Genomic DNA, 12,596 nt, shown 5'->3' on the forward strand with positions numbered 1-12,596 from the left:
TACAAAATAATCGCTACAGTAGTTCCAGCTTTCCAATCTGAGGATTTGCTGATTTACATGATTTAAAAATTAATATTTTCTATTTTCTATTTTTTTTACTGTTGGTCAGATGAAACAACAATTTAAATGTGTCACTTAGAAATCTGGGGATTATCAATGGACATTTTCCACTGTTTTATAGGCTAAATGCTTTATCAAAATCAACAAATTAAATGATAAAAACTATTAAAAAGAGCCTTTTATAGCATCAAGAAAAAATACCGTAAACATGTATTCACACATTAAAAATCTAAGAGGGGAAAAAAATCAATTAAAATTAAAATATGCAGGAGTTATGACAGTGAGAGGGCAACAACTCTGACTCAGTCCACTTATTTTTATTCAAGCAATTGCAGCTCATGTGTATATGGATCGCTCACATCTTTGCCCCTAAACAGAAGCACCTGCGGCTACTGTTGGCGTTCAAAGTATGAATCCAAAAACCTTTGACAAAATGACAAATCAAATCACTCCTTCCTTATCTACAGTATGTCCAAATAAGGCATGAGGCAAACGTTTCATTCTTCAACCAGCCATATATGACTATAAAATACATTATTATTATTATCATAAAATAACTATTTACACCAAACTAGCTTTGCAAACAATTAAAACCAGTATGTACACAGGAACCGTAGGCTTTGAAGGCAGCGACGTCTTCGTACCTCTTAAGTGCAACAGTTTCTTTACTCGACATGATATCAACGAGAACAAGCAGCCAAACTTCCACCAGCTTGTGACCGTTTTAAATGAGATAAAACTAAAACAAATGGCGGTCTGATCATAGGATGTTAAAATATGTTGACATCTGTGATCTGAAGTGAACACAGTGAAATCCATCATTCACATGCTGCAGTTGTATTGTGGTTATTGAAAAGCTGCTTGATCTCAGTCCAATAGTTAATAATCAATGAACATAACAAGTCCTATATAACAGCTGAGGTATTCAATAATGTAAAACCAGTGAAATGATCTGCTGTACATAATCCTAAAAAAAACTGTAAATATTAAACCAAGAAGCTATTTATCAAAGTGCAAAATAAAACCGTTTAATATCTTTCTTCCACTGTTTTCAACTGACTGGGGGATTATGAAAAGCATCATATATGATGCTCCGGACAATGTAACTTTAAGAATGGCACCCTTGAAATATTATCATGTAACAGTGATACATGAAGCAAAATACAACCCTGCTTGCGGTTATTTTTATGGCAAAATATAAAGAAATTGTGGCGGGTGTCATAAAAGAAATCTTTGACGTATGGCTTTGTTGTCGTCTTGTGAGAACTCAAACTGTATGTGAGAGAAATGTTCGCGTCTGGTCAATGACAGAACCAGTGGGACCAAAACAAGCTTTCAAAGACATTTGGCACACACCATACATGTAGGAGGGAGTGCACAGTACCAGACATCCTGGATCATTTAAGATGCTTTCAGGAGCAGCGGCATGCAATCTTCTGCCTCGGACTTTTCTCTAAAGAGAGAGGGAGGACAGGAGAGACTAGCGCCGTCAAATATTACATGTATGCATGTGCAAGACACTTGAGGACCAAAATCTACAGCATTACAAAGCCAGCGACTGCTACAGTCATTCAAAAATAAATATTTTCTTTCACATAAATATTAAGAAAAGGGGAATAAAATGTGTTTTGTCAGTTAAATAAAATCATGTCAATAAAATGCTCTTCAAATACTGAGAGAAAACATAACACTGTCCAGCAGAGGTCAGCTTTTCTAGATGTGCTGGTGACCAGGGTCTGAAATTAGTACCCGCAGGTAAATTGTCATATGGATAAAATCGTCAGGCCACCCGCCACTTTGGCAGGAAAGGGAAAACGCTGGGGATGGGACTAGAGAATCGGTTTCTGTTGGTTCCTAGTTGTTCGATTCCTTGGCATCTCATGCCTCTGAGACTATCGAAATCTGCTTATTGATGCTTCCCAACAGTTACGCATGCACAATGATGCAACGCACGCTGTATCACGTTTCAGTTTGTTTGGCGGAGAGAAAAAAAAAAGCGCTCAACATGTTGCTACTACTACTAAACCTGTGGGGCGCACCCTATTTTTCTCTTGATAATGTGACACTGTGAACCACAAATCCGTGTTGCAATCAAACGGAGGACAGCTAGTAATGTTACCTGTTAGAGGCCGCTGGGCAGCACGACGTTATCATGCTGTGTTCAAAATGTAATCTTGTAAAATTACGTTTTTGGCGAGAAACTTGAATAAATCCATTTGTTTGTAAGAGATGTTTTCACAGCAATACAAAATAGATAATAGAGAGAGAATTATGACCGGTTTAACTTCCTAACAGCTTGCCAAGAATTTTTTTAAATAAATCATAAATCATTTGAAATTTGTATTTTTATGCAAATAACCACTATAAATGACAATAACAAAGTACAGTTCAGTACTCTGTACAGTACCCTCCCTCCCACGAAACATAGGGCTCCCCCGGAAGCCATGGTGTAATTCGAACACTGGAATTTACCATGTATATAATGTTTTATGTAAAATATATCGAACATTGACATCAGATCTAAAATGTTATTCCTTAATTTTAGCGCATAGATTTCAAAAGTTGCAGATCAAATTTCTGAGTGGTAGGCTTTACTTGCCTGCCACAGTGGCATACAGAGAAAAAATGTTAATTTCAGACCGTGCTGGTGACCAACTTTGTTTAAAAATTAAACCTAACAGATGACATTGGCTGGGATTTAAGAAGCGACCTTAAAAGACATCTCAATCTTTTTTTCTCATCTCTTCCGCAGGGAAAAGACAGCTAAAGTTGAGTGACATTCCTTAGAGAAGCTGTGAACCTAATTATCGAGGCGAGCTGCGGTGTTGTAAAAGATGGAAATAATTGGACTAATTCTACAGAGACTGCCTGAGAACAAAATCTAGGCCTTAAGTGGGAAGCCACACTGAGGTTCGTAAGGGAGGACAAAACATGGAGCCTCTTATTTAAGAGTGTGCTTCGGTAGAGGATAAGAGGCGTCTCATTGTAACGTCTGCCTCTAAATTAAAGATTTAGCGTCCTTATTTAACAAGCTTCACATACTAACAAAAAAGAAGCTGCCAAAAACCCAGTCCCTTACCATGACAGGGCCAGGTGAGTGTCAGGTAACAGTACCATTAGTATATACTTTTTATACAAATTGTGCCCGTTCAGATTTGAGGTGGAGTGCTCTCTAAGCCTCAAACAAGGCTTTCTGCAGCCTGCAAATATCCACGACAGCCACCCAAAAAATATCGATTAGAGCCCTCTGTCAATGAGAACGTTTTCACAGTGTAGTATGAGTGACAGTGTGAATACCTCATGAGGTATCAAACAGTTTAGTGTGCTCGTGCATGCATATACCGCTATAGGCTATGTATGAGTGATTTACAGATGAAGGAGAGAATCTAACTATCATCGCGACACATAAAGGCAACCTTTTCCCTCTCTGCAGACTCTACTTTCTGTGTGACCAGGGGAGATTTAGTGAGGGAGTTAAAAAAAAAAAATACTAAAAAAGATCACATCATCAGTGATGATGGCCATATAAGGTCACACTCCCTCCGCTGCTCTTCACCTCACTGACACACTACGACACGCCAGTGTTCTCTTCCTTTTATCCACGCATTTTATTCTCTCCTTCATCCTTTCAGTTCAGTTCAGTCTATCTTGTCTTCCTGTTTCCCCTCCGTCCGCTGCTGATGATATGTTGGTTCAGATGCACTAGCTTTGTCCTCTCCACTCGCAGCGTGAAAATCCTTTTCAGCTTTGGCCCTGCGCGCGTCCAGGTAGCTGACGATAAACTCAGAGTTCTGATAGATGAGCATGCCGGACAATGTCAGCACGGCGCCGGCGCAGCTGAGGGCGGACAACTCGCTGCCGAACAGCAGCTGAGACAACAGCAGGTTTCCCACCACGCTCAGGTTGCCGAGGATATGCAGAGTGACGGCCGAGGTGAGCGTGATGACGCAGCAGCTGGCCAGGTTGTACATGACTGAGCCCAGGCAGCTGAGCAGGATGAAGACCCACAGGTGGCGGTCGTAGTGGAACGGCGACTCCAGCATAGCCCAGTTTTCTAAGGCCAGAGCTGCCACGGCCAGGATGCAGAAGCTGGGAATGGACATCATGTAGAGCAGGAACACAGAGTTGATTTTCTCCTCCTGAAGTAAGATGCCTGAGTAAACAGAGAAATGTGTTTATTGACATTGACAGTGTCACGTGTAAAACAAAGCTTTGACTGGAGACATTTAAACAAGACATGCACTACAACGTGTGTTCAAGTAAACTGTAACAACAACAAGAGAAAGATAGCTTGCGAAAAGTTGATTTTCTCTACCTGATTTAACACAGAACAATATGCCGCGCCCGTTGCAAACCTGACTATAAAGCAAAAGACCAGAGTGATGTCAGAAAACAAAACTCATTTTTCTTCGACTGCATTTCCTACTTAGAAGAAATATCACATTCTGCAACTACAAGGCCTGTTTCTTTCCTCAAATATTTTGAGAAACATTCAGTATTTTAGTGGACTGTTCAGGTGAATTAACAGAGGGTTGCTGTGTTTATCTAGTCAACATAAGGACAGACTCTATTCTGTTCACTAATCAGCTCAGTCAAAAGTTGACAACGAGCTCTGAAGCTGTCTGAACATGGCAGAAAATTATGCAAAACTCCTGTTTGGAAGCTCACACGTGATATTCCTTGAAGTCTGAACATGTAGGAAGCAAAACACATCTATAAAACCTCTTGATGTTGCTTCACTCAATATATAAACACGTCATAGTGTTTACATACAGTGCCAAAGCTGTGAAAATGCTTAGAGTCCAGGCCTTTAAATAAAAACATGTGCACTACCAAAGAGAAAAGTTAACCTATAAGTGGAAACTGTGACAACAACAAGTGAGAGGAGGATGAAAATAGCTTGTTGAAACTTGAGACAACATCGTCAAGCTGGTTTGGCACCTCGGTATGGACTCAAATGTTTAGTCATGATTAAAAATAAAAGTAATGGGGCAGCAGCTTTGACCTGCTGGACCTTGTTTACAAATTCTGCTCTAAATGCAAAAGCAGGAATTAAATTTCCTGTATATGTAGTTACCCTCATTTAACAGAGAAAACTGACAACTTTCTAAACACACGTCTGCAGTCTGGTACTGCTTGACACCGAGCCGTACTGGAGTATTTGAACTGATGACCCGATAGTCACAAGCCTGTAACCGCGAGGTGCCCCTCTGCTCCTACATTACATCCTTCTGAGCAAAACTGAATATCTGCTAATAGTGTGATGTAACAATACAGGGCCTCTATATATTCTTCCTCTATATATTTTAGAGTCTCATTACCTTCTTTTTTTCTTTTCTGACAACTACAATGTTGTGGAGACTAATGATGTTATACAAACTAATCCTCTGCATACTGAACCAACTTTAAAGCAATTCCTTCCATGAATGCTTCTGTGAGAGCACAGAACATTAGATAAAGGAGAACATTGGATAACTGTGTGAAGGCAGCCCATGTGACATCTATTCAAGAAAGGAATCTGTCTCTTTCCCAGGACATGTTCACTTAAACTAAAGCCCTGGTTTGAATAGCCGGTTCCATTTTGGATTTGTGAAGCTTCGACGATAACAAATCTGCTCGCTCTTATTAGCAAAGAGCACTGGGAAACACATAGATATAGATAGATATTCTGAGCTGACTGTCTCCGGTAAAAATGACACATATCACTGTGGCAGATTCATGTTAAAGCTAATTAATGTTACGGCTAAAATGAAAAATGTGGCTTCTTAAATGTGGATATTTTCTGGTTTCTTCACTCCTCTATGACAATAAACCGAATATTTTTGAGTTATGGAGAAAACAAAACATTTGAGGACGTCATCTTGGGCATTGGGAAACACTGATCGGCATTTTTCAACATTTTCTGACATTTTATAGAACAAACAACTAATCGATTAAATCGAGAAAATAATGGACAGATTAAATCGACAATGAAAATAATCGTTAGTTGCAGCCCTAGTTGTTTTGTATTGACAGTTTACTTTGGATAATCCACTCAGTAAAAAGCAAAGAAAAAGACAAAACACATTATCAATGTTAATAAAAATGAGTCACGATTTTTTAAACTGTTAACTGATCTGCTACTAAACAGTGTTTTATACAGTTTGTATAAATAGTCTATTCAAAAAACAGAGAACATGGGTTGCTAATAATAAAAACCTTTACAAAGCTTCCTTGAACCTATCACTTTTTAAATCAATAAAATAACATCAGCTGACCAGATGATGACTGTGAAAAAGTTCTGCCTTTCTTTGAAAAACCAACGTTACCAGTCAGCATTCCCCAGGATGTAACCCTGCCCATTCTAACTCACTCTTGATGTTTGTATCATGTTCCCTAAGAAACCAGGCAATATGCTGTGCTTTTCCACCTCAATGTGTGTGTGTGTTACTAGTCTGAGGAGTGAATCACTAAAAAGTTCCAAGACCACAGACTGCTATGGTGTCCAGGGGGAAACACTAAAATAAACTCTGATGTAATGAGATGAAATTTCCAGTAATAAAAAGCGTATTTAACTTACAAAAGGCAACTTTCTATAGCGACAACAATAACACAACAAAAACAAAATATAAATGTCGGAGTTGACACGTCGGACAGAAAATAAGCTGCATCGGATATCGGTGACAATGGGGCCGATTTATTCAATTCAATTCTATGTTTTTTATACCATATACTGTGCATTATATTGAGGAATTTGAATTCCTGTTTAAGTTTTGACCAATTTGCTCCTGCATTAAAAAGGTTTACACTTGAACTGTAATTCCTGTTCATTTTGAATATTTTTTTACCAAGTTACTGGAGCATGATTTATTATTTTAATAATAAAAAAACAATTCAGTAAATTTTAATTTGTTACATTTTGTTTTACAAAGTTAGGAAAGCAATGTGTAAGTCAAGCCTGATGTTTCCTTACACACATAAGAATTATCCCAGTCACTTCCACACATTGAGACATACAACTTATCAATTATACCCTGCTATCGGATCGGTACTCGATATTGACCGATACCCAAAGCCCAGGTATCGGTATCGGGACTGAAAAAGTCGAATCGGATCATCCCTAGGGTCCCAAGGTGTAGAACAAAGCGCTACAGGAACAGCTTTGTTCCAGCTGCAATTGTTCATTTAAATAAGTCCTAGCAGCTTTTGCAAATATTTATGGAAAGTTTATCCCTTTTCTCATTTATTATGTCTTTTTTTGTCCTGATATTTCAGTGTTTTTTTATATTGTTCTAGTGGCCTTCTTTTTGCTGGGTCCTGATCCCAGTAAGCCTTTGAGTACTCTTTGTCATGTGTTTGGTATGTCTGTCTCTTGTCTTTGCTCTACCTTATTGTCAATACGGATGTCATCCTCTATTTTTGCTGCAAAACAAATCTACCTACGGTTACAAATAAAGTCACCCGAACCTGAACCCTACAGAAAACACTGAAGTGAGACAATGAAAGTGGTACTCACTCTGCTGAATGGACTTGACACCCCTCAGCATGGTCGCTGCAAACACAAAGATGCAGCCGGTCTGATCATACTGGACCTCTCCCATGATGCTGAAGGAGGCTCCCAGGCAGATGGGCATCATGGCTGTGTATTTGAGGATGTGATGTTGCTTGCCCAGGATCAGCGTGGAGATGGCCAAAGTAAAGAGCGGAGTGGTGGTGTAGATCATTTGTGCAAAGGACAGCTGGACACAGTTCAGACCCATGTTCCCAAAAGCAATGCTTGCACAGAAAGTCAGACTCAACAGGAACACCTTACATTTAGCACTGTGGGTCAGGTGCTGCTCCTCAACCCCTCTGTGGCGGATCACCTGCAGCTTGATCAGCCCATAGTCCACCACTATGGCTGTCAGCATGTGCAGAGCTGACAGCAGCAGAGGGTACCTGAAGTTGTAAACAGCAAAGATCCATTTGTTGAGGCTGGAGATGGTGGTCCCAGTCACCAGCCAGACAATCACAGCTGACAGCAGATGGAGCATCTCTGCAGGTGGCCTCCTCCTCCCGCCTCTCTCTGGCAGAGTCGCCTCGCATTTTGAGAAGCCATCGGCGCTGATCATGTTCGTATCATTGTCCTCTCTGAAAGGAAAACACATGTTGAGTCTCTACCTCTCATCTCCAAGTGAAAAGCATGATCAAACCAGCACCCCTTGAGGCTATAAACCGCCATAATAACCTGCGACACAGCTGTTTTTCCTCCTCCTCCAAGTCTTTTGTTGTTCAGTAAACCTGTATTTTTGCAGCAGCACCGCCTACAGACACGTGTTTCTATTTTGCATGGTTGTGTAACTTACCCGGCGCAGGCAGAATGACTATGTTGTTGGGACCATGGAGGAGGAATGAGCTGTTCAGGGCGGGCTTGGAAAAAACAGTACGCGCCTTCTCCACGACGGGGACTGAGGGGATTGGTTACTACCCAGACACATGCAGCAAAGGACTGACGGTGACGGTGACTTCACTGTGATGCACCAAAAACCTCCCTGTAGTAAACATCATGGGTCGACTTACTCACTGGATATGCCTGTAAATAAATCTTATAAATACCAGGCAGCGCAGAGACGGCGTTTTTCCTCCCTGCTGGCTTTAAATAGCAGCTTACTTCATTGCCAGAGGAGATCTTGTGATTCCCTTTCCGAGCACTGACGGCAGCAGAGGGAAACCCTGCTTCACTAACACCAACTCGCATGTTACACCGCACCACTAACACAAGAATGCCTTTGTCTGACAGAATAAAAGGGTACGTTAACGTTACCTGACCTTCTGCTTACAAACTGTCATTTGACACCATTCGTGTTGTCATGCTAACGTTAGCTTAGCAACCCTCTCCATAACAACAGTGAGGAAGGAGGTCGCGCGCTGGTTAAGCTAACGTTAGCTTAGCAACCCTTTCCATAACAACAGTGAGGAGCTAACGGTCACAAAAACAACCGTCACACTGGCTTGACAGTTAGTTTACAGTTGTAAAGTGACCGTTAGCTACCCGACGACATAACTGTTGGCCAGTGACATTTTCTCAGAGAATGAAGCTTTCGTGTTTTTTACCTTGTTCTTCGACGAGTACCTTGACAGCACTGCTGGCAGCATCCTTTAAACCTCCGTCAGTCGGTCACCGGTGTTACGGTTTATCAGGCGACCCTGTTAACTGGCGACTTTCAGCCGAATGAGTCTGGTTGTCGTAGTTACGGCAGCTGTTGAAAGCAGGAAGAGAATACGTAGCTGTCCTCGTGAATGCCTCTTTGTTTAGTATTTCATTACAATGTTTAAACATACCGGATTGGTCTTTGGAGCTTTGGAGTCTTGTTTGTGGAAACGTGTCCGCTATATTCTGCTCGCGTTTGAAACGTTGCTTGTTATGATGAATATGTTGAAATCAGTAAGAGCAGCGTCGCTCTTCCTGTAAGCTAATACAAGTTTCTAAATACACATATTCGACTTTGGAGCTTGTTGTAGTAAACATGTGTCACGTAGAAGAACTCTTCATCCCTTTAAGAAAAAAAAAATTAATAAAAATGTCAGGTTTTACGGGATTTTAACTCATACCAAAATCACAGCTTGTGAGACAGACGGAGGTTTCCTCCAATGCGCCACCAGCACTGGGGTGGTCACAGGTGAATGTCATATTTATCTCAAATATCACACGCTAAGTAGTCGCTCTGAGACGCAGAAGGCAGCCAGATTAACTTGTGACCACACTGTCCGTGTACTTCACACCATCTGATTTACAACACAAATAAGTGTCTGTTTATGTTTATGTTGTTGTATTCACGTGGAAATATTGAAGTTTGAAGATCTCGCATCAGCTGCACCATAAAGAAAATGTTTTCAAACCAAAAAGGCACTGGATTGAGAATTGACCCAGACAACAACACAGAAGTCAAACACTCAAGTTATTTTTATTTAGGAGAGGCAAACAAATTTCACTTGTAGCCAATCAATCTGCAAAACATATGACCCTCTCAAGGGGAAAACATACTATTTATACAAAGGGAGAAGAGGCAGAGAATATTGCAGGGAGTACATTATGTTATGTTCACAATATATGCATCCATTTTTGACATATGGATTGTCCATGTTATATTTTCATTATATTGTTACTCTGTACACACGGACAGTGTGGTCACAAGTTAATCTGGCTGCCTTCTGCGTCTCAGAGCGACTACTTAGCGGATGATATTTGAGATAAATATGACATTCACCTGTGAACACCCCAGTGCTGGTGGCGCATTGGAGGAAACCTCCGTCTGTCTCACAAGCTGTGATTTTGGTATGAGTTCAAATCCCGTAAAACCTGACATTTTTATTAATTTTTTTTTTCTTAAAGGGATGAAGAGTTCTTCTACGTGACACATGTTTACTACAACAAGCTCCAAAGACGAATATGTGTATTTAGAAACTTTTATTAGCTTACAGGAAGAGCGACGCTGCTCTTACTGATTTCAACATATTCATCATAACAAGCAACGTTTCAAACGCGAGCAGAATATAGCGGACACGTTTCCACAAACAAGACTCCAAAGCTCCAAAGACCAATCCGGTATGTTTAAACATTGTAATGAAATACTAAACAAAGAGGCATTCACGAGGACAGCTACGTATTCTCTTCCTGCTTTCAACAGCTGCCGTAACTACGACAACCAGACTCATTCGGCTGAAAGTCGCCAGTTAACAGGGTCGCCTGATAAACCGTAACACCGGGCTGTCTGTCAGACGAGCTCCAGTATCATTGGATAGTTCACTTAAAGCTGCAGTAGGCAGTGTGTTTTTGGCATCATTGGGCAAATCCATAATAACCTTTCAGCATATTGTAATGCAAGTGTTCTGAGAGAAAACTAGACTTCTGCTCCTCCTCATGGCTCTGTTTTCAGGTTTTAAAGGTCCCATATCATGCAAATTTTCAGGTTCATACTTGTATTTTGTGTTTCTACTAGAACATGTTTACATGCTGTAATGTTAAAAAAAACACTTTATTTTCCTCATACTGTCAGCCTGCTTATACCTGTATTCACCCTCTGTCTTAAACGCTCTGTTTTAGTTCATTTCAACGGAATTGCATTGCTAGGCAACAGTTTGGGTCCATGTTTACTTCCTGTCAGCTGATGTTATTTACATACACTGCAACCAGGAAATAAACGGTGACACATTTAGAATGTTTATGTTTAAAACCATGTAATGGTCTAAATATTGTACATTTGAGACATCACAAATGGACAGAAATCCTAACGGCTTGTGTCAAATGCACAATTACTGACTACGGGCTGTGTGTATTTCTCCGTATATTGAGCGTTCTGATAGTTTAACAGTATTTATAAAGCACTTAAACCTGCTTTATAATATAAAAGACATGAAAATCGTACTTTTTACAATATGGGACCTTTAAAATATCTAGCCCGTGATGGGAGACTTTGATCAATCACAGGTCATTTCATTGAGAGAGCGTTCCTATTGGCTGTGCTCCGGTCATGTGACTGGAACTTGGCGTTCCTTCACCAGATTTTACAATGACGGCTGCGTCACAAACTTTCTCAATTTACAGCTAAACCGTGCACCACAAGATGATTCTGAAATCATTTGAGGAGAGAAATAGGCATTACAGTAACATAATATTGACTCATATTTGATCAGCGCTGCCTAGTTTGACCGTTTGGTCGCGAGTGATTGACAGCTGCTCATAGACGGCAGCTGGATAGCAGACCTCAGATCAGCTCTTACTGCTTGTTTTCCTCCGGTCTGTGAAATCTTGCAGATAACGTTAGGAGCACCGGAGAACACAGAGGCACATGATTTTTTTCAGGTTACCTGTTTCATGTACTACTGTCACGGTATAGCGACTGTTTGTATAAAAAAATACTTTTTTTTTAATCATATTTGCTAATCACGCCTACTTCAGCTTTAAAGGGCAATGCCACTCATTTATGGCCGGATTATTATTATTCCGTGCATGGTGCAAGATGAATGTAACCGCTCTCCTGTGCAGGTTTTGAAGTGTTGGAGCCTCACATGGTCATGAATCATCCAATGAAAATGATGAATTGCGTTCCTGTATTTCCTGTCATCATTTCCCCCCCACAAGATTAATGAATTTACAAACAGTAAGGCAAAAATCATTACAATAACAAAGTTATCATCCTCAAAACTGAGCAGATATCACATTAGACATAATACATTTACACACAGACAACAAATACAAAATAAATAAATACATTTTAACAAAGCATGACATAAATAAAACAAAGTTAAAAAAAGGGATCTGTTAGTTATAGGGTCAAATCATTTTCAAGTAATATAAACAGATCTTTGGTATATTTAGATTCCATTAATTTAAGGGACTTAATATAGAGTTGTTTCATCATAATAGCACATGAAGATGGGTGGGTCTTTAGGAATTTTGCCTTATGAATAAAGCATTTGGCTAAAATTAGTAGAGTCCAATTTTCTGTCTTCAAATAAAACACCAAAATGATACTGTTGTGATCAATAGTAGGCATTGCTGTGGATTTGCTCTGTAG

At 40.1% G+C, this 12,596-nt stretch overlaps 1 protein-coding gene across 4 annotated transcripts; it reads right to left on the bottom strand.

Annotated features, from left to right (window-relative positions):
• Positions 1–365: 365 nt before the first annotated feature.
• Positions 366–9,203, bottom strand: slc35e4 (solute carrier family 35 member E4). Of its 4 annotated transcripts, none has more exons than XM_074618167.1 (3): positions 9,133–9,203; positions 7,556–8,169; positions 366–4,213 (listed from the first exon to the last, which is right to left on the bottom strand). In XM_074618167.1, the coding sequence occupies exons 2-3, from the start codon at positions 8,148–8,150 to the stop codon at positions 3,699–3,701; spliced, it is 1,110 nt and encodes a 369-aa protein (XP_074474268.1). In that variant the 5' UTR covers positions 8,151–8,169; positions 9,133–9,203; the 3' UTR covers positions 366–3,698. The 4 variants fall into 4 exon arrangements, with proteins under 4 accessions (XP_074474268.1, XP_074474267.1, XP_074474266.1 ...); XM_074618166.1 differs by lacking the exon at positions 9,133–9,203 and adding an exon at positions 8,385–8,997; XM_074618165.1 differs by lacking the exon at positions 9,133–9,203 and adding an exon at positions 8,267–8,997.
• Between the last annotated feature and the right edge of the window lie 3,393 nt (positions 9,204–12,596).

Source organism: Sebastes fasciatus, chromosome 19 (assembly GCF_043250625.1).
Source record: "Sebastes fasciatus isolate fSebFas1 chromosome 19, fSebFas1.pri, whole genome shotgun sequence".
Classification (NCBI taxonomy): Eukaryota; Metazoa; Chordata; class Actinopteri; order Perciformes; family Sebastidae; genus Sebastes; species Sebastes fasciatus.